Genomic DNA, 27,012 nt, shown 5'->3' with positions numbered 1-27,012 from the left:
ATTCTTGCTGAGGGCAGGCCAGGGCAATGAGATACCAAGGGTGGGATATTTTTGATAAACTGACTCAGCAGGATTCTTACTAAAACTGGACTAAGCTGACCAAGGACAAAGCCCAAGATTAGGGCCTAATCAACAAGAGGACTCTGAGGAGTCTGATTCAAGTTTGGTCAAGCAGAGCGTCTTTGTCACTTCCTCCACTGGACTCTCATCATTCCACAGTCCAGCTCAAGCTCCTTCACAGCATAATGTCTGGCTTGAAGAGAGTATGAGCAGACGCTGGGATGGGAACTGGAGTAACATCAGTTTTGCTACATTTTTAATTGGTCAAAGCAAGTCACAAGGCCAAGTCAGACTCAAGGGGAGGGGAAATAGACTTCGCCTCTTGAAGAGAGGAGTAGCAAACTTGTGGTCATCTTCAATACATGCAGTACCATTCTACATTCAAGTACTCAGAATGACTATTCTGCAGAAGGAAAGGAAATCTTGAGAGAGAATTCTGTTCACTATCAAGCAAAATTAACTACAGAAACATACATAACAACCCTTATAACTGGACTAAAGGTGAAACCGATTCTTCATGTGATGGCAAAGAAAAGAACTGTTATCATACTCAGAGGGTACAGGAGATTTATTTTCAGATTCTAGAGTATTTATTAGAGCAAAAGTTCTGAACAAAAGTTGGACGCTACTTCTGGTTGTAATATTGGTAAAGATGTCTTCCCATTGGAAAAAAAAGTAGTCCTTAGTAGGTTGTGGACACTAATTTTTTTGTTCTTCGATGGAATAATGATAGCATAAATACATTTCTGAAAATGGAAGCAGTATCGTGAATGTTCAGCTGTTTTACATAATTTAGAATTAGTACTTAATGCATCCTTATCATTATAACAGCTGGAGTTTACAGAGTTTCTAAAGATCTTTCCCAAGACATTTTCCAAAGAACTGGTTGCATACAAGCGGGATCCATTGTCTACCTTTCATTTCAATTTTCACCATTGTATCTATTCGCTTGAACGCTAATGCTAGAAGTAGGTATTTTTTGCTCAAAGGCACTGTTTTCCCAAAAAACTATTTAGTAGAACTCTAGTTTTACAGGATGTTAATGGTATTACATGTAAAGGAATTTATAGGTTGTATAAACTTGGGAAATTCTAAGTTAGGAGTAAGCAGGTTTCTTTACTGCTGGACTTCTTAGGGTCTTTACTATAGTAATGTATATCATGACTTATAAAATATGCAGTGTTTCTTAGACTTATTTAACCATAGAAATAGAGGCACATCTTATGTAAGCAGTGTTCCTCAGGATACCCTTGGTAGAAATTGTTCTAAGTGGAAATAAAGGAGGAAGAGGAATCTTGAGAGAGAATTCTATTTAAGATCAATCAATATTAACTCTGGAAACAGGCACGCAGTAACCTTAGCACTTAAAAAAGTTGTGTCCTTGAAGCAGGCATTCGGATCCAATAATGTACTATACTGTGTGTTTGTTCTAAACATCAGTAGTGTTTTGAATAAGACGACTGAAACAGTTTAAACAAAAATCATTTTGCAAAAGTTTTAAATTTGTGAAATTTAGTCATCAAAGATTGATTAGTTGAAACAGTAATTTAAAAAGAAAGAACCAGAACAAGTCTGTACCTTTTCTCACTCTTATTGTCATATTGCAAATAAAAATTGTTTATATTTACAGTGTACAGAGACCGATGTTTGGATATACGTATACATTATGAAGTGATTACCACAATCCACCCCTCTTGTCTTATAAACTAAACTTGAAGCCCTTAGGAATTAGAATTTGGATTGCAAGCAATATATTAACATACTTGTGGGCAACTTCTCAGATGGTTTTCAATGATCCCCATCTCCTGGTATTCATGTCCGTGTGTGATCCTCTCCCCCTGAGTGTGGGATGAACCTGGGACTTGCTTTTAAGGAACAGAGTGCAGCAAAGATGATGGATGTTACTTCTGAGATTAAGTTGCAGGAGACTGGCTTCTGTCTTGCTTACTCTCTCCTGCTGTCTCACTTGCTCACTCGGATGAAGCCGCTGCCCTCTGTGGGGACTCACATGACAAGGAAATGAGGGAGGCCTCGGGCCAGCAGCCTTGAGGAATTGAATCCTGCCAACAACCTCAGGAGCGATCCTCCCCGCAGATGAGCTTTGACTTGACAGGACTGCATCCCCGCTGATACCTGGACTGGAGCCTCGTGAGAGACTCTGAGCCTGAGGACCCAGCTAAGCCATGCCTAGATTCCTGATGCAGAAACTGTGAAATAATGCATGTTTGTTGTTCTGAGCTGCTAAATTGTGGGGTAATTTGGTAGGCAGCAATAGAACTAGTGCAGTATTAAAAGAGGTATTTAGAGAAGACCAATGCTGTATTATTTAAGTCAAACCTTGTAGACAGTTGAAGGAAAGACAAAAGCATAGTGGTGAAATCGTGCTTTAGAGTGGCAGTGTAGAAAAATACCGATTTAATTGGGAAGAAACATAGAGGATCTTGAAGATGAAATCTAGGTGATGAAAGAGTCTTGGAATTTTCAGTGCCAGTTTGGGGGGAGATATAAGGTGTAGAAAGTGATATTAGCATGGTCACTGCTGTTGCTGAAGAAGATATGGCTGTCATAGGGCTCCTTGTTATACAAAGCTAGTCTCCTTTGGATTAAATATTACACTAGCTATGGGAGAAGGATGTTATGTCTACCAAGAACATAGTAATATGGTTTTGGAAGGCTCTTTCTTCCCCCCCTTGACCTCTGGTTTGAACTATTCTTTTCTGGTGTTCTTCTATATGTTCTCTTATTCCACAAATATGTGTCGAACACTTACTATCCGCGGGGCACTGTTTTAGGCACTGAGGATTTAACAGAGAAATCCTCACCCTCTTGAAATCTACATTCTAGTGAGGAAAGACAGTAAACAAAGTAAATAAACATTAAAATATATCATATAGTAATAAAAATAAAAAATATGTAGTATAGTAATTAAGTACTACTGGGGAAAGAGAAAGCAAGGAAAGGAAAGAGGGAGGGTGAGTTCTAGCTTTCTTAGCAGTTATCAAGGTCTGGACCACAACCAGCTGCGTGTCCACTGCTGCAGTGGGCCCACTGTGATCTGAGTGTTCCAGCTCCGCCTGATGGACACTAGAGTGTCTACAGCTTCCTCTCTCCGCTTTGTATGCTCCATACTTATTCTTGCTTTCATGCCTTTTTAAAAGGCTGATCTTCAAGGCTTTCCCATGAAGCCTTCTTTGACAATGCTAGCCTCTGCTAACCTATCTCCTGGGGACCTGAGGGGACCACTGTATGAGAAAAGAAGTGTTTCCGTTCAGGTTAATAGGTGATTAAATTTTTTTTGTTTCATATGTGTTTGTTGTACTTGCAAGCAAAGCACTCTTGATGGTAGGCTCATCGGAGGAAATATAAAAGATGAGATATGGTGCCTATCTTCAGAGAATTTAAAATATAATGGGAGAGAGAAAATGCTCTCCCTGTGGTGAGAAGACCTTGGAAAGAGAGCCTGTATAAAATCAGATACTTCATGGTATGGTATAGCAAGTGACTTTCAGACTTTTTTGTTGTCATTGTTCATTTGTCTGCACCCACAATGAGAAATGGACTTTACATCATGACTCAGTATATATATATATATATATATATATATATATATATATATATATATATATATATATATATATATATATATATATTTGTTTGGGTTTGTGTGTGTGTGAAACTAAATTTTACAAAATAATATGTATGTTTTACAAAACAATACTTAATTTCTAAATGCAATGCATTCTGATATTTTCTATTCTATTCCAATTTACAAAAAATCCTGATAGAAACCCTCTGAATCGATTTTGAAACCTGTCAGGAGAATATGACCCACAGTTTGGAAAACATTGGTGGAGCCAGGTGGTAGGCACACAGAGGTGGAAAATGAGAGTATGGGGTGGTATGAGTCCAGGGGAATCTGTCTTGCAAAAGATTATACTTGATCTATTCCTTGAAAGGAGCATGCTGTTTAGATTATTGGGGTCCAAGACAGTGTTAATGCTGAGTTGGGACAACAGTATGAGCAAAGAAGTCACTGAAGTGGAGTAAGCAACCAGTACAGGGGTCACTGAGAGCAGAATTCTGATCTTTTATGTGACTGTTTTTGTATATTACGGAAATAATGTAAAAGTCAAACTAAAGGCCTGAACAGAGATTTTGAGGGTACATATTTGAGAAAAAATTACTGTTGATAATTGGGAATGATCTAATAGGAGAGCAGATCTATGGCATTTAATAATCCATATAATTATTTATATTAGTATTCCATTTTTGTCAAAGTTCTTTGTAATCACAATCATCATTATTCCTCAAAGTAAACCTGTGGGCAAGGGAGAAGCTATTTTCAGAGGAAGAAACTGGTGCAAAGAGATAATATACATTGTTCAAGGTATATTTACTTAAAGTGATGTTAGCAGATCAAGCTAACTCTGGCCCAGATGAGTTAGTTCACTCTGAGAGTTCAGAAGACAGGGACAAATTTCAAACAAAAAAACCAAACAGAACAAGAACATTGAAACAATGACCACTTATTCTCATCCAGCCCTGAAGATTAGCTTGTTCCTTTTCTCCAGGGTGTAAATTGTTTACTTTCGGTGACCTTAATTTGTTGCCGTGTTTTATTTAATTTTGCAAAGACCTGGGTGATGGAGCCAGTGATGGTGTTTGGAGAAAGGAAACCTTGGGTAGAGGTACGATTTTTCTGAAGTTTATTTCAGAGCACATGAGTTGATCAGGGAAATTAAAGAAAGAGAAGCCAAGTGTGGCTCTACAGAGCTCAGTGACTTCCTCGGTTTTCCTAGAGTTCTTCCCCCGGAAGCATCTGAGGGGAGGGCTTTGTGTCATCTCTGCCATCTTGTGCTTTTTAGCCTGGTTCTCTCTTTCTTTTCTTTCTTTCCTTCCTCTGTCCCTCCCTCCCTCCTCCCTCTCTTTCCCCTTCAGAAATGGTGGGGAAAAGGGAAAGATAAAAGGGCTAGAACAGTAGGATTCCTGTGAAATTCCACATGTTGTATGCAAAGTAGAAAATGGAATCTTTTAACTGTACCTAAGTTTTGTTTTTAACATCTTGAATTTAGTACACTTTTTTTGGTGTTGCAATAAAATCAAAACTATTGCCTGTGTGTCAAATTTGACTAAGGCTAAAAATAGACTAGCAAGGTTGGGCATGGAAGAAGTGGCCCGCTTCTCCTTCCTCCTTTTCATTTTGTTTCAGTTTGAATGAGAAGGAGGTGGCTCACACAATGAACAAGAACAGCAACTGGCTGGGTGTCTGTGTGCTTTGAGCCAATTATGATATTTTTGTGGGAAAGTTTCCAATTCTGAAGTCTCAGTTATGTAGAGGTGGGAGGCAGCTGGGGGGAATGGCTGTCTGCAGGGTACATGCACGATTACTCTGATTCAATATGGCATGACAGCAACGCGCTTATTCAAGAAAAGAATTATCTCAATTTTCCTGTACTTTAAAGCTTCTTCATCCTCACCATTAAAGAAAAAACCCAAAACTCAAAACACTTAAAGAAAAAAAAAGTCAAAGCCAAAGTTACCAAAATATTTTGAGATCTCTCAGCCATGTCTAGTGAGGGATATCAGTAATGAAATTAATCTAAGTCCAGTGGCCCACATTAACTCACTACCTTCCTCCACAGCACCAATACCCTTCCCTTGAAGTCTTCCTTTCATTAACTACCATCATCCTTTCCTCCAGTATTCAGAATTTCTTAACTCTCTCCTTCATCCCTCACGTCCAAGTGGCCACTAAATCCTGCTGCATCTACCTTCAAAGCATTTGTCCATTTACTTATTCATGTATTTGTCATGCATTTATTAAATGCCTACTGTGTACCATGCACCGCATTAGGTACCATGGATACAGTGACAACTAAGACAACTAAGCTCTGCCATCACAGAGCTTATAGTCTAGTGGGGGCCCAGACAAGAGACAAGTAAATAGGCAATTTCAATACTGTGTGTGCAAGCCCTTGTGGTGGGCGAGGTACAGGGAGCACATGGGGATGAATCTAACTTTGGGGTATCAGAGAAGGCTTCCTAGAGAATTGATGATTTAGCTGAGACTTTAAGGTTCAGAAAAATGTATCCAGAAGAAGAATGCTTTAGGCATCCTCCATTCAACAAAATTTTATTGAACACTAACTGTGGGTCAGGCTTTATGCTAGACTCTGCAGAATTAGTTAGAAAGATAGACAATCCCGGCTCTCCTAGTGCTTAGGGGAGTTGGGGTGGGGGAGAAATAGACATGAAAGTATAGGCACAAAATATCTATTTTAACTATGAGGTGGCCCTCTAAAGAGTCACTTTCCTCAAACAAAATTAGGGAATTAAAAGATTCATCAATTGCCTAATGAAAAGTCCAACCACCAATTGCTCCTGGGTATCCAGTGCTCTTTCCTGTAGCTCCAGGCTCTGGAACAGACTCTGCTATAAATGCCCAGAGTTCCCAGTCAGAGTCTCCCCATTAGGTGGGCACAGGGCAGGTACCTCTTTATGCTTCAGAACACAGCCGAAGATTCTTTACTGGAGAGCTGGGTCAATTAAAGAAGATCACACTATATAGGAAGGGAGAACTGTAAACTGTCAGCTAACATAGTTTTCGCTCCATAGTTTATGGGGAAAGTACTTAATTTATACACTCAACAAATATATGCTAGCTGTCCCCTGAGGTGCCCAAGACACATAAAATCTCCTACCTATGGAGCTTTCATTTGAGAAGCAGATAGACAGGAAATAATTAAACTTATACTTTGACAACATAATTAGAGATGGATGAGGTGATACTTCTGATAGCTCTTCTGGGGAGGTGTGTCAGTTATATCATCATGAAGGAAGTGATATGTTTGAGCTGCGACCTGAGGGTTGGGAAAGAGCTGGTTGTCCATAAAGCAGAAAAAGAGTTGCAGAAAAAGAGACCATGTGAAACTCTTCCCAGGGTCCCCTGCCCCTTAAGTCACTACCTTATCACAGGTGTCACCTTCTAATCTCCACCTGCTCACAACAGTGGCCACCTATCTTTCAGGACAACTCAGTCCTATCCAAGGGGATTGGGTTTCCCCTCCAGGCACTACCTGCCTCTTGGTCCCAGGCGATGTTTAGTACACCTGAATGGTGGGTCCTGTCTGCGTGAGCGGTTTCACCACTGGGCTGTGACGGCCTTCCATTCACGGACTCCGCTGTCCTTTCCCATTGTCTAGGAACTCAACTCTATTTCTTTAATTTCTGAATCTACGATTGTTTCTGAATCTACGATTGTTTCTGAATGGCAAAGCCTTTCGATGGATGATTAATTAGAAAACCTCTGTTTTCCATTCCTGTTCTGGTCGCCCGCCTATTTTTCCCAGACCATATTGCTGTAAGCCTCAATTGCATGAAGGTCAGGAGGCCCGGGACTAACTCCAGATGCCATTGAATTGGCGTTCGGGGCCATTTCAAGAAGGTCGGTCCGCAGGCGCCGGGGTGCAACAGGGGCCCGGGAGTGAGGGCGCCCCGATGACGTCACTCCAAGGTGGCCGGCTCAGCGCGGGGCGTGACGTCACGCGGGCGGGCCGGGCTACCGTGAGGTCACCTGGTGGGCGCGGCCAGGCTGAATCCCCAGTGTCGTCACGGGAGGGGGCGGGGCCAGAGCGTGTCAGCGAAGCCGAATCAAAACAAGCCCGAGACCCGCCTTTTCCCTCCGGCTCGGGAGCGTCTAGCTTGCGCCCCGAGCCCGCGGCGCCCGCGCGGCTGCGAGCCTCGGGTGGCCGCGCGCCGGCTCCAGGAAGCCGGGGAGGGCGCGGCGGCCGGGATGGCGCGGCGCGGGCCGCGCGGCTAGACGGGCGCCAGAGGAGCCGCCGGCCCGCGCCCTCCGTTCTCGGCCTCCCGGACCGGGCGCCGCGCCGCTAGGAGCCGCCTTCGCCGACGCGGGGCACCTGGACACTCGCGAGATGCCCAACCCCAAAAACAGTAAAGGCGGCCGCAAAAACAAGCGCGCCAACAGCAGCGGGGACGAGCAGGAAAATGGAGCCGGCGCCCTGGCAGCGGCGGGCGCGGCGGGCGCGGCGGCCGGGGGGGCCCTGGCGGCGGCGGCCGGCTGCGGAGCGGCGGCGGCGGGCGTGCCGGGCACCGGGGGCGCGGCGGGCGCGGGAGGCGCGGGGCCCGGCGCCGCGGCCGCCGCGGCCGCCGCGGGGGCTGCAGCCGCTGGCGACGCCAAGAACGGTAAGACGGGGCCGGAGAGGCGAGCGCCAACTTCCTCGCCGACGGGGACGGCGCGTCGGCGGGGCCCTGGGTGGCGCGGGCGATGCGTGGACAATGCGAGAGTCAGGAAGTGCTCACCCCGCCCCTCCGCCCCGCCGCGGCTGCCCCTTCCCGGTCCCCACGCCCGGCGGCGGCGATCGATCGGCGGCCCCGGCTCGGTGTCTGCGCGGCGCACAGGTCGCGCGCCCCGTGCAGCCTGCTCCCCAGACTCCGAGGGGCTCCTGGGTGCCCGGCTGCGGCGGCGCTCCGCTCGGGCCCTGCCCGTCGTGCCCGCGCTGGCAAAGCCGAGCGTGTGCCCCGGACCGGGGAGAGGAAGGAAGGGAGGAAGGAAGGAAGGAAGGGAGGAAGAAAAAAAAGAGCTGCCCAAGTTGAGAAGAATGGTCCGATTGAAAACTTAGGCACCAGTTCCTTCTTGCCTCTGCTCCCCTCACCCACCCGCCTTCCCCTCCCCAGAGTGAAGGAGAGCCTCAAATCCCAGAAAACCAAGGCTTGCTGTGTCGATTGCCACAGGTGAAGAGGCCCCAAGACATTTTTACTGTAGGTGTGTGTGTGTGTGTGTGTGTGTGTGTGTGTGTGTGTGTGTGTGTGTGTGTGTGTGTGTGTGTGTGTGTGTGTGTGTGTCGCTGGGGGCGGGGGTGTGCTCTTTAATTCTCTTGCTCGCTTGAGGAAGGAAGAGAATCTGAACTTGACTTCCGTTCTCAGCCAGGAGTTAAAAAAAAAAAAAATCATCCTCTATTTAATTCTGCTTCACATTTTTAGAAGGAAGCCTAATAATCTTAGGTAGTGCCTGAATACACCTTTTGAGGGTGCATTTAAGGAATAGTGAAGATGTGACAGGAATGCCGTTGTCACTGCAGAGACATAATTTTAGTTATAGGGCAAACACTTTCTCGGACTTGGACTGTTCTTTGAATTCCTCTGGTCAGGCAGTTTTTCAGGACAGGGAATATAGGTGTATTTTAATGAAGGAGATTAGGTTCATTATATCTGGCTTTTAACTTGTAGGTTTCAGCTTTTGAAGCCATTCTTTACGTAGATCACTCACTTTTTAAACAGGTTACCTGCACTTAGAAGAACCTGACAGAGATCTGAACAGAGGAGATTAAAGGTAGCCTATTAGGAACAGAACCTTAGGCCCCATTGGCTGTATCTCTGCAATTTTGAAATAGGAAGTTTTTGTGTTTTTTTTCCCCAGGAACAAACATCCCATTTGTGACTGTTTGAAAATACAACTTTTGGCCAGACTGTCTTCTCCATGTTCTTTTGTTTTCCTTGCTCTAAACTTCATTTTGGTATTGATGTGGCAAAAGGAAAGAAGACAGACTCCTGGCTCAGCCATTTAGAGTTTTGTCATCTTGGGAAGGACAGCTTCTCTGAGCCTCAATGTCCTTACCTGCAAAATTGGGAAAAAGAATTATATACTGATTGTATTGGCTCCCTCATAAGGTTATTGTGAGGCTCAGAGTGTCCCTTCCCTACCCAGTCCCCAGTACTTGTTTTAAAGGCTTGTTACATTTGTAACAAGCTTAGTAAAGTTTCTCAAGAAAAGTAAGTGATCAGTGAATGATAGCTATCGTTCACTCATTCAAAAGATATTAAACATTTACTGTGTTACAAGTGCTGTGTTAAGTATTAAAGGAGAGGTGGCAATCAAGAGAGGACATCTGCATGGGTCTGGTATTCCCAGGGTGTTTCTGGCTTACCCTGCTATTTTATTGTCCGAGTGGAAGCTTCAGGTTGACTGTTTCCTCTTCTTCTTTCTCCAAAAGATTAGGCCACTCTAAGGTGGTGTGAGGAAATGTTTTTCTCGGGCTGGTGGTATCTCCTCATTCGTAAACATTAAGCTACGGTTATGGTGTCCCTATTACTGCTCTCCTCTGAAGTGGCAATCTAAGGTATATTTAGCAGTTCTGTATATATCTGTGTGAAGGTATGTATTTCTGATTTAGAGCTTGTTTTATTAAATGAATGGGGGGGGGGGAGGAAGAAATGGGACAAACACTGCAGTAATTACAGTTAGAGAAGGTACAAACTTCAGTTATGTTAGAGCAGTGAGTTGAATTTTATGTTGCCAAATTCTTGGTTCTGACCTGGTGTGAAGTCTCAGTGAATGATGCACCTTAATTTGAAGAACCTCTCACTGCAGTTGATAATTGAACATGGATGCTGAGGCCTCCTGTGTGCAAAATTGGTAAATAAGGAAATTGTAAATGCTTTTTTCTGTTGTTTGTTTTTTTTTTTTTGCCATTTAAAGCTGTGCTTTATAATGTAGGGGTGGGAGAGGTGCCATTGGTGAATTTTTAAAGGAAGGGGCAACTGATATGTGCAAACTCTCAGAATCAGCTGATAAGGCCCAATTATTTTTAAATTTAAAAATGACATTAATCAACTATTATGGTATTTCTAAGTATATTTCAATTTTTTATTTAGCTGTGATATTAGATTTTGGGATTATAAATATTACAAATCAAACCGTTATTCCAAGGGTGTAGTAAATCTACATTCTATTAATCTTTTAAACGGTTTGTTCTCACTGTTCGAGTCAGTTGTGATCTACATCTGCAAACATGCAAACTTAATGACTGCACCTGAAGTTAATAGTGTTTGTTTGTAGTTGTATGGAGTTTATAGAACGGTTTTATGTCTTGTGGTTCTTGGGCAGCATGAACACCAGGGTAGGATAATATTAGTTCGTAGTTTTTCACTGTTAGTCAGTAGTTATAAATAACTACTGATTCTATAAAAAAAAAGATTTGCTAGTTAGGGAAAGCTTGGGGAAGCCAGGGCGAGGTTGTAGTTGAAGGAGTTGAACTAGTTGCAGTTGTGCTTCTTGGGTAAGTTGCATGTCAATTGTAGGGACTTTATAGCCCTAAAAAGAAATTTATTAGTATTTTTAGAAATGAAGCTTTATTTTAGATATGAAGGTTTATTTTATTTTGAGATATGAAGGTTTATGAAGATTTCTGTGGGGACTGGAGTAAAAGCGCTGTCCTCTTCCTATATAGTAAACATCTGTCTGCACATATTGCAACATTTTCATTGTAGGTGGACAAGATTTGCCAGTCATTATTTTTAGGATCTAGTAATCATGCAGTGGGTTATACCCACATAGTTTCATTCTGGAATTCTGGTTCCATTAGGCCACTGCTTTTTTGCTTGAGGCCTAAAAATATATGAATCTTGGTCATAGTATCTACTTTTTAATGGGACTGGATCCCAAGTCCTTTTATAAATTCCTGTCACTCCACTCATTCCTGACTGCCACCAGAACCCCTGGGCTGCTGAGTTTGCCTTCATTCATTCAACAGTTCTTTGTAGTAGATGGAATTAGTTTACCCGGTGATTGACCTTGCATTCAGTAGACCTGGCTCCTCAAATTACTTGCTCTGTGATCTGGGGCAAGTCATTTGACTTCTCTGAGCCTCAGTTTCTGCATATTTAAAATGGGATTATAGTACCTACTCATACATATATAATAAGATATCTATATCTATTATGTATTATTTATATATACATATATATATATACACACACATATATATACATATATACACACATATATATACACACACACACAGTGACTGACTTATATGATATGAGCTTACTAAGGGTTAGCCACTTGTCTTAGATTCTGGAAATAGTGTTTGAGACAAAGATTTACCTGCCAGAGGTTTACTGAATGTGCTCTTGGAATCGTTACTAGTGGGGGAGTGAGGGAAGGAGGACTGGGCAGAGGGAAGGGTTGAACTGTGATGCGGTGATTACAGGTAGCTCTGGAGCTAGGATGGTCCTGCAGAGTTACCTTACCTTGAGGCATGAGGGCGGGACCTCCTCCCCCTCCCCCGCCATTTACTGGTGAGTGACCTGGGGGTTGGCATCTCTTAGCTGGAGGAGAGGGAGTGACCTGGGGGTTGGCATCTCTTAGCTGGAGAAGAGGGAGTGACCTGGGGGTTGGCCTCTCTTAGCTGGGGAGCCTCCGTGCAGAGGGAGCTGAGAGCCCTCAGCTGTGAGTGAAGGAGAGCTGCTGGTCACATTAGATTCTTCACTCAGACCACTAGTGCCATTCACCTAAAATGCAGGCGTGGGATAAATAGTTCTCAGGAATGACTAAATCTTCGCAGAACAGGCCAGGAGGTAACCATCATAATACAGTAACATTGTTTTGATGGAAAAATGTGTTCTGAATTTCAAACATCTGCTTACAAATAGATTTTTGGAGTGCCACCTCTTCCCCGTAAACACGAATTGTATTTTTCTCATACTTAGGCCACCAAACACACTTTTATAGTCCTAGGTTTGTATTATATTTTAAATAGTTTCTCTTTTTAGGTGTTTACTTAAATGTTTACTACATTTATTTATTTTTAAAGTTTATTATTTTATTTATTTACTTATGGCTGCGTCGGGTCTTCATTGCTGCGCGCGGGCTTTCTCTAGTTGCAGCGAGCCGGGGCTACTCTTCGTTGTGGTGCGCGGGCTTCTCATTGCCGTGGCTTCTCTTGTTTCAGAGCACGGGCTCTAGGCGTGAGGGTTTTAGTAGTTGTGGTGCGCCAGCTCAGTAGTTGTGGCGCACGGGCTTAGTTGCTCCGCGGCATGTGGGATCTTCCTGGACCAAGGCTCAAACCCGTGTCCCCTGCGTTGGCAGGCGGATTCTTAACCAGGGAAGTCCCTCTTTACTACATTTAAATTACCTATATCCATCAGAAGGAAAATGCAGAATGTTTGCCTGCTGTTTATTTTAAAATCAAGGAATATTTATTTGAGGGTCTAAGGTATGGAGAGCACCATTGTCCTCTTGGAATTTTCTTACCTTATTTAAAAGTTACTTTTTTATGTCTTTAAAAATGTCTGCTGGTTTTAGACCTTGTCTTTTGAAATCCACCTTTGTAATGGAGATTGGTAGAAAATATTGCCTCATCCATCAAAGCTTCATGTTGTGTACTTTGTATATTATAGTAAGAACCATCCCATGCTCTGCTAATGGTGTCTTATGCACAGTCCTTACTCTTTCTCTTTTTACTTGTTACAGGACCTGAGCCTTAAATTCTAGAGCCCAAACCTTCAATGTCAGCTTTCCTATAAGTCCAAGAATATATATCATTCCATAGAGAATTGAAAACAGGAGATAAAGTGGGAAATATCTTGCAGCTTAATCCTCCTATGAACTTACTCCAGGCTGTTAGCTATGTACAATTTAAAGAGTTTGAAGATATCAAAAGGAAGACTTCAGGAAAAAAGGTCTGTCTTGATTGATTTTGATCACCAACTCCTTGGAATTTTTAAGGAGTTGATTTAATTAAAAATATTTCGTTATTTTATTATTTTGCCAGTAATAGAATGGGTGTAGTGGAAAAAATTTTTTTTAAAAATAGAGAAGGTAGGCAAAGTTCTCTTTGACTTTCTAGTCAAGCATGTAATCCTACCACTTAGATCACCATTGTGATACATATTCTTATAGCCTTTAAAATTTTTTTCTTACAGACTTTTAAAAGTACATATACAGTTTTCAGGAAAAAAAAAAGAAGATCAGATCATATATTTTATGATCTGCTTTTAACATGTATAATATTTTGTGGACATTTTAGCAGAGCGGTAAATACAGGTGCATCACTATTTTTAATGATTGCCTAATATGCCATCTTATGGCTGCATCTTGGATAAACTGATCATTCTGCTGTTGTTTGATCTTTAAGTTCTTATTTGTACATCTCTGGGCATTATTCAGTTACTTCTTTAAGATAAATTCTTACCTGTAGACTTGCTATGTCAAAGAATATGCACATTTTTATGACTTTTAATAAATACATGCTTACAGATTGCCCTGTGGAAAGGTTGTGGCCAGAGTGCCCTTTCCCCACAGCCTCTTCAGTTCCTAGTTCTTATTGTTTTAAAGGCATGCTGGAGAATTGCTGATACTCCCAAATGTATCAGCAGTAGGAAGGCCCCATTTGGATCAAGAGCCTGGAGCAGATGCTGCCACGCTTTTCTAAGGCCGCATTTATTTCCCCTGTGCTCTTTAGTGATTTGCTGGCTCACAAGGATTCAACAAAATACCTAATAATGGTGAATGACATTTTAGCAACTGGTGATAGTTAGTGAAGGTGAAAGCATAAGCCTTTGAAATTCTGTCTGCACCATTATTCTAATCTTAAGAAGTAAGGCCTAGAATTTTTAAAGTTTTAGTCAAAAAGCATGCTGTTTGAATAGACCTCCTCGGTGTAACCCAAGGTGCCACGATTTACTGGCAGAGTGACTTTGGGGCAAGTGACTTAACCTCTCTCAGCCTCCATTTTCTAAATGCAACCCTTTGGAATGTTTTTGCAGATTAAGAAAAACAGTGTATATGAAAGATCTTGGCATAGGGTCTGGCAGATATAGACACTATCAACAATATCTTTTATAAGTTTTGTGATTTGTTCAGCCTTATCCAATTACAAAGCTTGTTAAACTATTCTGTTGAAAACAGACACTGAGAGACAGTAAGATGGTTTCTGTATTAGTATCGAAAAAGACTGTGGTATCATACAGGTTCTTATTCAGGCATTGATTTGACTATACAGGGTTTTCTCTTCTTCCCTCATCATCTCTCTCTGATCATAGTTTACCTTGAAAAATCAGATGATTTAGCCAAAAGAAAAAAGTTAAAAACATAGTGTGAAAACATAGTTTCCTCTTCCTTTCTTCATTCATTTATTTATCCATCTCATATGTTTTGAGCGCCTGCTATTTGTCAGGCACTGTGTCAGGCTCTAGCATTACAAGGACAGAAGAATTGGGCCCGGGGCTTACCGTCTAGTTGGGAGTCTTTATGGAAATAAGTGCAAGTAGGTTATTGTGTGTACTACACAAGGGCAGCTGTGGAATAAAGAACAGGAGCTTGTGAGGTGGTCATATATTGGATTAAAGCTGGGGATTGTGTCTGAGGACAGGGGCAAGTGAACTGAGCACGTGGACGTGAAGGGTAGCTCAGAGGAGGCGAGGCACTGAGGGTGTTCTTTTGGGATGAGCCGGGGCTTAATATTATTGAGAAGTGAACAAAAGACCCTCCTCTCTCCCCAGGTAACAACTTGAAAGTTCATTCATTAGCTTGTGCTTTCGTTTGCTCATTCACTATTTTGTTCATCTATGCACTCATGCATTTACTAAACATTTATTATGTGCCTACTGTCTTCTATGACTGAAAGTGTAACGTCGAATTATACTTGGAGACCTCAGAATCTGCACCCCCCTGGGCTTATGGTGGAGCTGGGACAGAGACATACAAACATTGGGAGGCGTGATAATGTGCTATGGGTGCCCAGTGGAAGAAAGGATTCGTTTCCTGGAAGAGGGGACATTTGAGCTGAGTGCTGCAGGAAGAGACGCAGTTAGCTCTGAAAGCAGAGGAAGGGTGTTTCAGCAGGAGGTGGTGGGAAAGAGCCTTGAGTTCTGGTTGCTGCCAGGAGTCTGTGGCTGGTTTGAGGTACGGTGGTAGGACACGGGACTGGAAAGGGAGTGGGGCCAGACAGTCAAATCTGGATGTTTCGTCACCAGTGCAGAACCAATCCCTGAGGTTTATAAGCAAAGGCATGGTCAGCTGAGCCTGCAAAGGGGGATAATCATACGTTGTTGGCAAGCTTGTAAAGTTATTGTATATTTTAACAGAATGGGTATCTTTTGGCAATCTTTCTTTTAATACAGCTAATCAAGGTTTGGTGGTACAACCTGTTGCTGACGGTTGATTGTGATTTTTCAGTAAAGTAGTGGGCACACTGCACACACTGCCTTTCTGCATAGCAAATGAAAGTGTCACAGCACTCAAGGCTGCTGTTTGGAAAGTCTGTCTTAATTTGTGGGCACCAGCATCCTGATGCTTTGCGAGCCATGGGAGGTTAGCTAATTGAGGTGAACTTCAGAGAACCTAACGCCAAGGGAAGGCTTGGGGCCATCTGAACAGAAGGACTTTCTCTGGAGGGAGGGGTTGTCCCTATAGTTTATTTTTCATATCTTGGTAGAAAAGTATCTGTCTCTGGTCCAGGTTCGACTAATTATCTTTGTCATTTTATTTTTATCCTCATCGAATCAGTTTTAAAACGATAAACTCTGGTGAGGGGGGATGTCATTGTTTTCTACAAAGTGACTATGTGTTCTAAATCTGTGTGTTTCAGAAGGCTTCCAGTTCTCAGTGGTTGGTGAAATAGTAGCTTGCTTTATTTAATCAACAGGATGCTTTAGCTTGATTGTATTTGAGAGGTTTTTATAAACTGGCAAAAAATAAGTAGCATTTCTAATACTTAATAATTATATGTTCTGATTTATCAGAAGTAGAAAGGAAAAACAAATTATTTCTGCTAAATTATACTTAGGAGGATAATACTTGAAAACAATCTAAGAGTTAGAAACGAGAGATATTAAGAGGAAATTCAAAGAAAAGTGAAGGAAGAGGAAAGCTTAAAAAGGAAGTGTTAACTGTTAATCTTATAACTGTTTAGAATAATTAATAAGAACGTTAGCGTGGTTCTCATATGCACACATAGTGCAGTGTATTTCACTGATTTAAATTGTCAGGGAGGAAAAACTTTTCCTCTACCCTCTTAGGTTTATGGATTTGGGGCCTGCAAATTAAACTGACAGAAGACAGAGCAGCAAGAGAAAAGACAGATTTACTCACAGAAGAAATGTGACTCAAAGGGGTGGTTATAATTTGTGGCTTATATACCGTCTTAATAGGTGAAGGGGAGGGGAGAAGGGCACTTCTAGGAAAATGAGTGGCTTCTTAGTAAGAGTAGGAGAGGGGGAGAAAGGACACTTATAGAAAACAAATGACTTTTTGAAAAGATAAATGGGCCCTAAGAGAATAGATGGGCGATGATAGTTTTGTGACAATGTCTTTTTAGGTGTGGTGTGGAGAATTATCTCTGGTGGTAAAAGTCAGTCTTCCCAGGTAGCTTTTTGGGAGGGGATTTATGACAACTGAGTTCTTTTGAGAGGCTCTGCTTTTAGGCAGATAAGAGATTTCAGGAACTCAAATGCCTTAAGCTCAAACTAATTTTTAGGCCACACTGGCATATTCTGGACCCCTTCAAAATTTGTTGCAGTTCAGTATCACCCCTGTAATAGCAGTTACAGATAGTCAGATAGCAAAAGATAGTGTCATAAATCCGGATTTCTATTTTTCATTTTATTGGAAATTATTAGGAATAGATGGCCTTAAGGCATATGCCTTTATAAAACTGATAGAATGACTGTAGGCAAAAGTTAGCAGGGTATCAACTTGCTCCTATAAGTGAGGGAGATATTTGTCAAATTTAAAATGGATGTTTTTCCCAGGGGTTAGCTAGGTTTGATATCTTAGATCATGTCCCTTCAAGTTATAAAAGCATCTCAGGAGAGTCTTTTGACGCTAGTGTTGAAACGAAATCACAAACTGTTTTAGGTTTCTAAATGAGCACTCCTGAATGTGATGATTATGTCAATATAATATTTAGTAGAACTGTAGTATTACAACATAACTTCTTATTAAAGTGACATATTACTTGTTATGCCTGACAAACCTCAGTGTCTGGGCAGAAACGGAGACTGGGGAATGGGGGGAATCAAGGTCTGGCTATTTTTGATTGGCAGCAGGTGCAGTCTGTAATCTGAGAGGCTGAGCTGGGATGCCTGGTGACTGTTGTTAAGGAACAGACACAGTGCTGCCAGAAGCCATGGAGAGAGCCTGGCACTGGGAAATGGGAAGCATCCTTCCGTGGTAGAGGCAGAAGCGAGCACGTCTGATACACAGGGCAGCTCCAAGAATTCTTCTGTTTCCAACTCTTCAGATCTGTTCTTATTGGGCAGTGCTTACATGTTGGAGTTAACATTAGCCCTATAATGATGTGGTTCCACTGTATTAGGCATTTAGTTTTACAAATGCCGACGATGTGTTGCAGTTCAGTAGGAAATTAGGTAAGGTACCTGGATGGTAGGTGTGTTGGGGCTGCAGAACCCATGGACCCATAGGAAGGAGGAGAAGCCGTTGCCAGCGGCAGAAACAGTGATGATGCGCTGACTCCCTTTATGGGGTGCTGACTGGAAGCCAAGCGGGACACCCAGCCGTCTGCGGTCTGCATTGGAGGATGGGGGCAATCAGCTCCACGGACAGCCTCCTGCCCTTTTTGCAGAAGAGGGGCACTCGTGTCAGGGAGATGCGCCTGACCCTGCTGTGGCCGTTGGATCCTATGTGATACTGGCTGCATCTTGACTGATACGCAGACATGTGTATGAATAATGAACAAGTTTTTAAGTAGAGGGCTTAAATTTAGTATAAAAACAGGGCTTCCCTGGTGGCGCAGTGGTTGAGAATCTGCCTGCCAATGCGGGGGACACGGGTCCGGGCCCTGGTCTGGGAGGATCCCACATGCCGCGGAGCAACTGGGCCCGTGGGCCACAACTGCTGAGCCTGCGTGTCTGGAACTTGTGCTCCTCAACGGGAGAGGCCGCGATAGTGAGAGGCCCGCGCACCGCGACGAAGAGTGGCCCCCGCTTGCCGCAACTGGAGAGAGGGCCCTCGCACACAAACGAAGACCCAACACAGCCATAAATAAAATAAATAAATAAATAAAAATAAAACCCAAAGTTTAAAAAAAAAAAAAAACATTAAGGAGGCAATAGGGCTATTTAAGTTACTTTTAGAAGGCCTCATGCTTATCGTTCTGGTACTTGAACTGAAACTAAATTTGTGAAACAAGAAAACACTTGACCAAGGAAGCACTTAGCTGACACGTCGTTCGCTCCTGTTAATCTGATCCTTCTCATGATGACACAAGGACTTCCTGGTCTTGGGATTGTGGCGATAGTGAACATTTGAACTGACACTTCCTGTTCTTAATGGATCACAGTTCATAGCGAGGATGCGATTATCTTCTTTAGGCTACAGTCCTAGAAGTGAGGTCACTGGTCAGCAGGCATGTGACTTTCAAGGCTTTGATACGTGTTGCCAAACCACTTTCTAGAAAGGGTTTCCCTGTTTCCACTAACGCTGGCCCTGCATGGAGTGCTTCTTTCTTCACACCCTTCCACAGGGATTTTGATAACCATTTTCACCTTTGCCAGTCAGATAGATGAAAAATCACATCTTGCTGTACTTTTTATCTGTATTTATTGGATTGCCGGCCGAATGAATGTCTTTTTATATGTATGTGGTTCATTTGTATTTTTTCCGTTCGTGATTTTTGTCCATTTTACTAATGGGATAGTTGTATTCTCATTGATCTAAACAAGGTCTTTTTATATTCAGGATACTTTTTGACATATGTTTCCCCTGGCTTATTGTTTATCTTTTTGCCTTGTTTAAGGTGTTGCTGGTTAGACATGTTACAATTCTGTATGATCACAGAACATCCACATAGAGATAGAACCTCAAGAGAAAGGGGAGAGTGGGGAAAGTTGTCTGTGAAATTACTTGTAGGAAAAGCAGTTTGGGCCTGGCATCAGGGTAGTGACTGAGTTCATTTGGGTATCAGTGCACAGTAATGCTGTTACATTTGTGAGGGTCTGTTTCCTTTTTGTACGTAATTTGCAAAGCTCTGTTTCACGGAATTGGTTACGGTTCCTGCGGCCCTCCTTGACCTCCTCCCTGACCACTCCTGTCTGGTTGACAGCTGAAGCTCCTGTGCTCAACACCTGTCATTTCCTGTGCATTCCTAAAATCCCCTGCGGTTTTTATTCGAGCCAGTTCCAAGGACTTTGAAACTTGTAGATAAAGGCTTGTTATTTACTTATCTCCTCTGCTACAAACTGAGGCCTCTTAAGGCTAAATTACCCATAACTTCCTTGTGATAATAAACTTAAATGCTGAATCATAGGAAAGTTCTCATTTTTGTCTTTCTGGCACTTGCGCTGAAATTACATTTCTGTGTTAATAAAATGAGAACATAGTACTGAATTGAACCAAGAGTTTAGTTGCACCCTGTGTGTCACGCTGATCCAGTCTGCCCTGTGCTTCTCAAATGTCTGTGGCTTGGAAGAGGTTCCCAAATGCATTGCTTGTTTAAAGAGTGTGAGATTTGAGAGACACAGGTCATAGCTTGAGGTCTGCCATTTTGCAAGGCTGATGAGCCTTTCTGACCCCAACTATTCTTATCTGTGGAAAACGAGGATAACATGTTATTGTTTGTGACTAACTCTTTGCAAAAAAACCATAGATCTGTTTGAAAAAGCAAACGGTTGTGTCATGATTTGGGGTTTTTTAGCGTTTTCTAGTTGGGTTTTTGGTTTTTAGTTTGTCATGTGGTGGTGTGCCTGCTTCCCTTAGTGATGAATGCACACTCCGATTTGTTGAAAGAACCCAGGGCCAACCTGGGCTTTGCCCCACAGAGTTTGCAGTGAATGTTACTCTTCTAAAATCCTTACTCTGCTTCCTTCGGGGAGCCTTTGGTTTCTCTACAAGTTCAGGTCTGGGAGCTCTCGCTATGTGGATTTTCCCAGAGAATATGCAGTGCTCACCTGCTGGCCTCAGGGCAAGCCCAACTCCTTGAGGGAGCTCCTTCTAGAGTTTGTGACCCCACTGTGGGGAAGGACTGTGGAGGCTGAAGCCTTGGGGAGGATGCTTTCACCAGCCTGAGGATAGCTGACTTGTGTATGGTTTTGTTGTGATCTGTGAATCATCTGTCCCCAGGTTTCATTATAACCGCAGACTGTACTGTGATTTTAACCATTTGATTAACAGAGCCTTACTTTTGGCCTGTTGTACTTCATGATTTACACTGGTGTACCTGTATCTGTAATCACACTTTCTTTAGTTTGTATCTCCATTCACTTCAGGCCTTTCTGCTTTCTGCTATTTATCTGCCTCTAGGGTCCTATGGAGTGGGAGTTTGTGTTGTAAAAGCATGTGGAATGCTTACTTACGACTTTCAGTTGTCTCCCTACCTCCCTTTCACATTTTGCATTTTAAATAAGTTTAAAGAATTGTGAATGTACCAAACCGTATTATGGATTTTATCAAAATAACTTCTACAGGCACGTGATACTGGGTATGTATCTGTATCAGTGTGTTTATGTAAATGTATGGATGTGGTTTTTTAAATCATTGTTTTTCTTGAGATTTGGTTGATTAAAAACAAGCCTCCTCTTTGAGATAGTCGGATTTGAAATTTTTGACTTTGGAATATATCAGTTTTCCTCATAATTTATTTTTTAATGTTCCATGAGATATGTGATCTAAAGATGACTTGGAAGAATTTTTAAAGAATTAATTTGAAATGTTTTTCTCTTGACAGACTTGGAAATACTGTTTAGAATTCATATGGAATATAATCATATATACATTTGTATATATTTATATATTTTAATAGAACTATATTTAACTGGACAAATTCTCTTATGGCAAAAGACAAATTTCTGGATGTTTTTGGTAACTCTTTTATAAATGAGTTTAGAAATGAATAGTTTTTTTTTAATAAATTTATTTATTTTATTTTAGTTTTAGCTGCGTTGGGTCTTCGTTGCTGCGCGCAGGCTTTCTTTAGTTGCGGCGAGCTGGGGCTACTCTTTGTTGAGGTGCGCAGGCTTCTCATTGAGGTGGCTTCTCTTGTTGCGGAGCACGGGCTCTAGGCGCGTGGGCTCAGTAGTTGTGGCTCGCGGACTCTAGAGTGCAGGCTCAGTAGTTGTGGTGCATGGGCTTAGTTGCTCCGTGGCATGTGGGATCTTCCTGGACCAGGGCTCGAACCCGTGTCCCCTGCCTTGGCAGGCGGATTCTTAACCACTGGGCCACCAGGAAAGCCTAGAAATGAATAGTTTTGAGTCTTTGAAGATAGTCATACTATGAAATTGTATCTGTGTTCCACAAAAGTTAGTAATTGGAAAAGGAATGAATGTCTAGTTATAATGACATCATTGGCTTAATGTATCACTGGGCTCTAAACTTCTAGCTTCCTCTGCAGTAGGAACTTTTATGGCATACTCTCCTGAAAACAAGTCATATTATAGCAGCTGTGTTGAGTGTGTACATGTGGTGAACTACTGGGCTTGGACATAGACATATTTATTCTTGAGTCTCGTTTTCACTTTTACTGAGGTCTGTATAAGACTTAGACACGCCCTCTCCTTTGACAAGTCTTTCCTTGTTGCAACAGATTCTATAAGTTGCTTGTTGGTTGCTGATGCATCATTTTAGAAATAGGCTGAGTGGTGTGGCCCACAGGCAAAAGCTTTGTCTTTTCTCCCTAGATCCCAGCAGAGTGACGGCCAGGGTGGGAAGGATTGCTGTAAAGCAGGGGTCCCCAACCCCCGGGCTGCGGACTGGTGTCGGTCCCGGCCTGTTAGGAACCGGGCCGCGCAGCAGGAGGTGAGTGGTGGATGAGTGAGCGAAGCTTCACCTGCCGCTCCCCATCGCTCCCCATGACTCACATTATCGCCTGAACCATCCCCCCCACCATCTATGGAAAAATTGTCTTCCAGGAAACTGGTCCCTGGTGCCAAAAAGGTTGGGGACCGCTGTTATAAAGTATTTTCCCAGGTTTATTTTGATGGGAAGGCAGGGGAACTGAAAGAGTGTATTTTTCAGGGAGTTCATCAGGACAGAAAAAGCACATGGAAAACAAAGGAGTATAAGGATTTAGTTTAGTTTAGGGTACAGATAGAGTACGGAGATGAATTTAACCATGTTGTGCTGGGGGTTTATTGATTTAAATACAGTAGTAACCCTAAAAATCTTCTTGGGGGTTGGCATGTTGACCCAAACAGGGTTCAGGAGAAGCAGGTTGAGCTTCTGTTTCTCAACATCAGTGCTCTTTCTGCTGCCCTATTCGATAGTCTCCATACTGATAGAGTGCCGTTTCTTTACATTCTTTCCAAGAAAAGTTGCTTTACTCTCGTTAAGAAACGAGTAAGCCTTTGCTCATGGCTTATTTATTTATTTATTTTTTGAAGTTAGCAATTCTGTTAGCTAGAGTAGATTTACCTCTTTGTCTATCTTTGTTTTTAAGGAGTGCAAAGATTGGGAAACCTTTATATTGTAATTGGGTTTAAGCACTTCCTTTTTTTAATAAATGTATTTATTTCATTTATTTTATTTTTGGCTGTGTTGGGTCTTCATTGCTGCATGTGGGCTTTCTCTAGTTGCGGCGAGCGGGGGCTACTCTTCATTGCGGTGCACAGGCTTCTCATTGCCGTGGCTTCTCTTGTTGCGGAGCATGGGCTCTAGGCACGCGGGCTTCAGTAGTTGTGGCTCGTGGGCTCCAGAGCACAGGCTCAGTAGTTGTGGCGCATGGGCTTAGCTGCTCCACGGCATGTGGGATCTTCCTGGACCAGGGCTCGAACCCGTGTCCCCTGCATTGGCAGGCTGATTCTTAACCACTGTGCCACCAGGGAAGCCCTAAGCACTTGCTTCTTTAACTTGACTTTCTGTAGACCTAGTTTTTAAATAATTCTGAGGATTAATATGGATATTGACCATATTGAATAAACTTTTGTGTAACCAGATCATAGTAAGCAGTTCTATAATTTTGAATGAGACACTATTCCAAATTATAGAACTGCTTACTGTGATCTGGTTACACAAAGCTGTTGGTCACTGCCTCCTCTCCTTATAAACTGGCTCTGTGTGCAGTGTGGGTGGGAATGGAAGAGGGAAGGCCCCTTACCAGCTGAATGACTTGGGCAGATCACTAAAGGATCCTCTTTTGGGCTCAGGACGTGTTTGTAGAATCTGAACCAAGGGACTGTCTTATTTCTATTCTGATATCTTGGTATTTTTAAGAGACATTCAGGGAAAACTATGAAACCATTATCTTCATCCTGATATTCAGCCTAAACCAGACATATTTTGGGTCCATGTCCTTTTAGGTCTTGACATGGCCTTTGGTAGACAAGAAAAAATATGAATTTTCTACTTTAAAGTCATTATTTATACAGATTTCTTACTGATGTCAGAGTGTTGGAGCCAGAATGGAAATTAAAAAATGGGTAAAATAGAAGCCTGTAGCTTTCTATTTAGTTTGAACTTGAGGCTGGGTAGGCTCGTGAGTTTTAATTGAACGTAAGAAAAGAGTGAATCTAGGAGAATAAACCCAGTATATTAAGAGAATGTTAAAACCCCAAGTTGTTAAATATAGTTGAAGAGCACATTGTTGTTTTGTTTTTTGGTTGAGGGAGAATGTGAGGCTTCCATGTTTATTTGGATAGATTTGTCTGAGTTTGAGTGAAAAGCCTTGTGTTTAAATCCTACTCAAAGCATAAAAACATGTTTAACTGAATGTAATCTCCATGTACTCAACTTGCTACCCTCTTTGGAACAGTCTCACACGCTAAAATAACATAAGGGAGGATAAACTAAATCAGAGGTTAAGACAGATATGCTTAAGTGAGCTTTACTATAGCTCCTATACTAATTAAAACAAGTTGACAAAATATTTTGAAAGTATTAGCTTCCCTTTTGTACAGAACTTAGTGTCTTTTAAAAATTTTTAGTAGAGAAAGATCTCAAAATATTTGAGAACATTTATTTTAAAACTTTTTTAGTTTTCACTTCAAAGAATACTCACCAGTTAGTCAAGAAATTATTTTTAACCCCCTGGTGAGTTTGAGGTGTGGTGTGGGCACAGTGGTCCGGGTCCACTCCTCCCCCTTCTGATCTGCACTCTGCACTGCCCCTCAGGGAGGGATGGCAGCTGAAGCAGAGGCTTGGGGCGAGGGCCTGGTGGGTGAGCAGGTGGGAGATCCAGCCTGGGGACCTAGTTGTGGAGCTCCTTGATCATAGCCAGAGGATATGGGGCTTCAGTCTGGGAGTTTCCGAGGTTCCTGAATGTGTGTATGATGTCGTCAAAGTGTAATTTTTATTTTTTTATTTTTATTTTTATTTTTCACACACACACACACACACACACACACACACACACACACTGTATTTTATTTTTACAAGAGATAAATAGACTGCCACCAAGCATTGTACATGGATGACCACAACAAAAGCAACAATGATTGCAATTACCAAACATGAAACACACTCATACTATGTCATAATATTGACATTCAGTCCAGTAATCCTCCACTGTAACAGCTCCTTTACTTTGCAGTGAAAATTGATTTGTATATTCTTTGCCTCTGAGTCCTTGTTGGATTTTTTTTTTTTTAATTCAGACAGAAAGTCACAAAAATTATACTCGTCCTCATCAGTTCACTCAGTCCCATGTAATTAAATTTTTTTTTCATCTTGATCTTTTGTTAGCACTTTTATGAGTTCATCAGCTTTTCATTAGAGTTCTGAAAATGCTTATTCATTCAGTTCAGCAGTACAGTCAGTTACCAGAAACCTGTACTTGTCAGAGTCTTTTCCATGAATTTCTTAAAGATGAAACCCTTTTATAGGAACATATTTGCAAAAGCATCAGAGTACACCCAGAACTGTCTGTAAATGACAAAAGACTTAAAAATGACCACAGTTAAAGATTTGATGAAAGTTCATAATAATGCAGTTGACAAGAAAATTAGTTATTTCTGAGATATACATTTTAAGGTAATAACTAGGATTATGACTTATAACATTATACCAGAACATAAAAGATTTTTAGAAATTTCATGTAATGTCTGAAACATTTATGTTAACATATTTCCATATAAATAACCCAATGAAAGTTTAGTATTAGTTGTTTTGTTTGTTTTTTTATACTGCAGGTTCTTATTAGGCATCAATTTTTTTTTAAATTAATTAATTAATTAATTTATTTATTTATGGCTGTGTTGGGTCTTCGTTTCTGTGTGAGGGCTTTCTCTAGTTGTGGCGAGTGGGGGCCACTCTTCATCGCAGTGCACGGGCCTCTCATTATCACGGCCTCTCTTATTGTGGAGCACAGGCTCCAGACGCGCAGGCTCAGTAGTTGTGGCTCATGGGCCCAGTTGCTCCGCGGCATGTGGGATCTTCCCAGACCAGGGCTTGAACCCGTGTCCCCTGCATTGGCAGGCAGATTCTCAACCACTGCGCCACCAGGGAAGCCCCTAGGCATCAATTTTATACACATCAGTGTATACATGTCAATCCCAATTGCCCAATTCAGCACAACACCATCCCCACCCCACCGCAGTTTTCCCCCCTTGGTGTCCATATGTCCGTTCTCTACATCTGTGTCTCAACTTCTGCCCTGCAAATGCAGGAGAAGGCTGATTTGAAGGTGGTGATAAAACTTTTTTGCTTGTGTATCCTCTAAAAGAATTTGAGAAAACAAACTTTCTTTTGCATATTAATACTGTCACACCCAGTTTTTTTAAAGGTTTAAGTAAATGCAGAGGATACAGTCTCCGGTTTGTTGTAAATGGTGTCATTTTAATGTATTTAAACAGAATCCAAATATCATAGTTTATTGTAAATGGTGTCATTTTAATGTATTTAAACAGGATCCAAATATCATAGTAACTTGCTAACCATTATCAGCCATTTAAAAGATAATGGTCAGAAATTTGACATTTTTTTAAAATAAATTTATTTATTTATTAATTTATTGGCTGCGTTGGGTCTTCGTTGCTGTGCACGGGCTTTCTCTAGTTGTGGCAAGCGGGGGCTTGCAGAGCACGGGCTCTAGGCACACGGGCTTCAGTAGTTGCAGCACACGGGCTCAGTAGTTGTGGCTCACGGGCTTCAGTAGTTGCAGCACACGGGCTCAGTAGTTGTGGCTCACGGGCTCTAGAGCACAGGCTCAGTAGTTGTGGCACACAGGCTTAGTTGCTCTGCGAAATGTAGGATTTTCCCAGGCCAGG

The 27,012-nt window shown here is 42.1% G+C and overlaps 1 protein-coding gene across 11 annotated transcripts in view; it reads left to right on the top strand.

Moving 5' to 3' along the window:
- The first annotated feature begins 7,751 nt into the window (after nucleotides 1-7,751).
- Nucleotides 7,752-27,012, top strand: part of HECA (hdc homolog, cell cycle regulator) — a 65,414-nt gene continuing 46,153 nt past the window's right edge. For all 11 annotated transcript variants that reach the window (XR_014267286.1, XR_014267287.1, XR_014267288.1 and 8 more), the window contains exon 1: nucleotides 7,752-8,262. Coding sequence is in view for 6 of the 11 variants with exons in the window: in XM_082474707.1 (XP_082330833.1) it covers nucleotides 7,992-8,262 (271 nt within the window). In the remaining 5 variants the exon portion in view is untranslated. The remainder of the gene's footprint in view (nucleotides 8,263-27,012) is intronic.

The sequence above is a fragment of the Balaenoptera physalus genome, assembly GCF_965194825.1.
Source record: "Balaenoptera physalus genome assembly, chromosome: 9".
Classification (NCBI taxonomy): Eukaryota; Metazoa; Chordata; class Mammalia; order Artiodactyla; family Balaenopteridae; genus Balaenoptera; species Balaenoptera physalus.
This window is presented reverse-complemented; position numbering and strand designations above follow the sequence as displayed.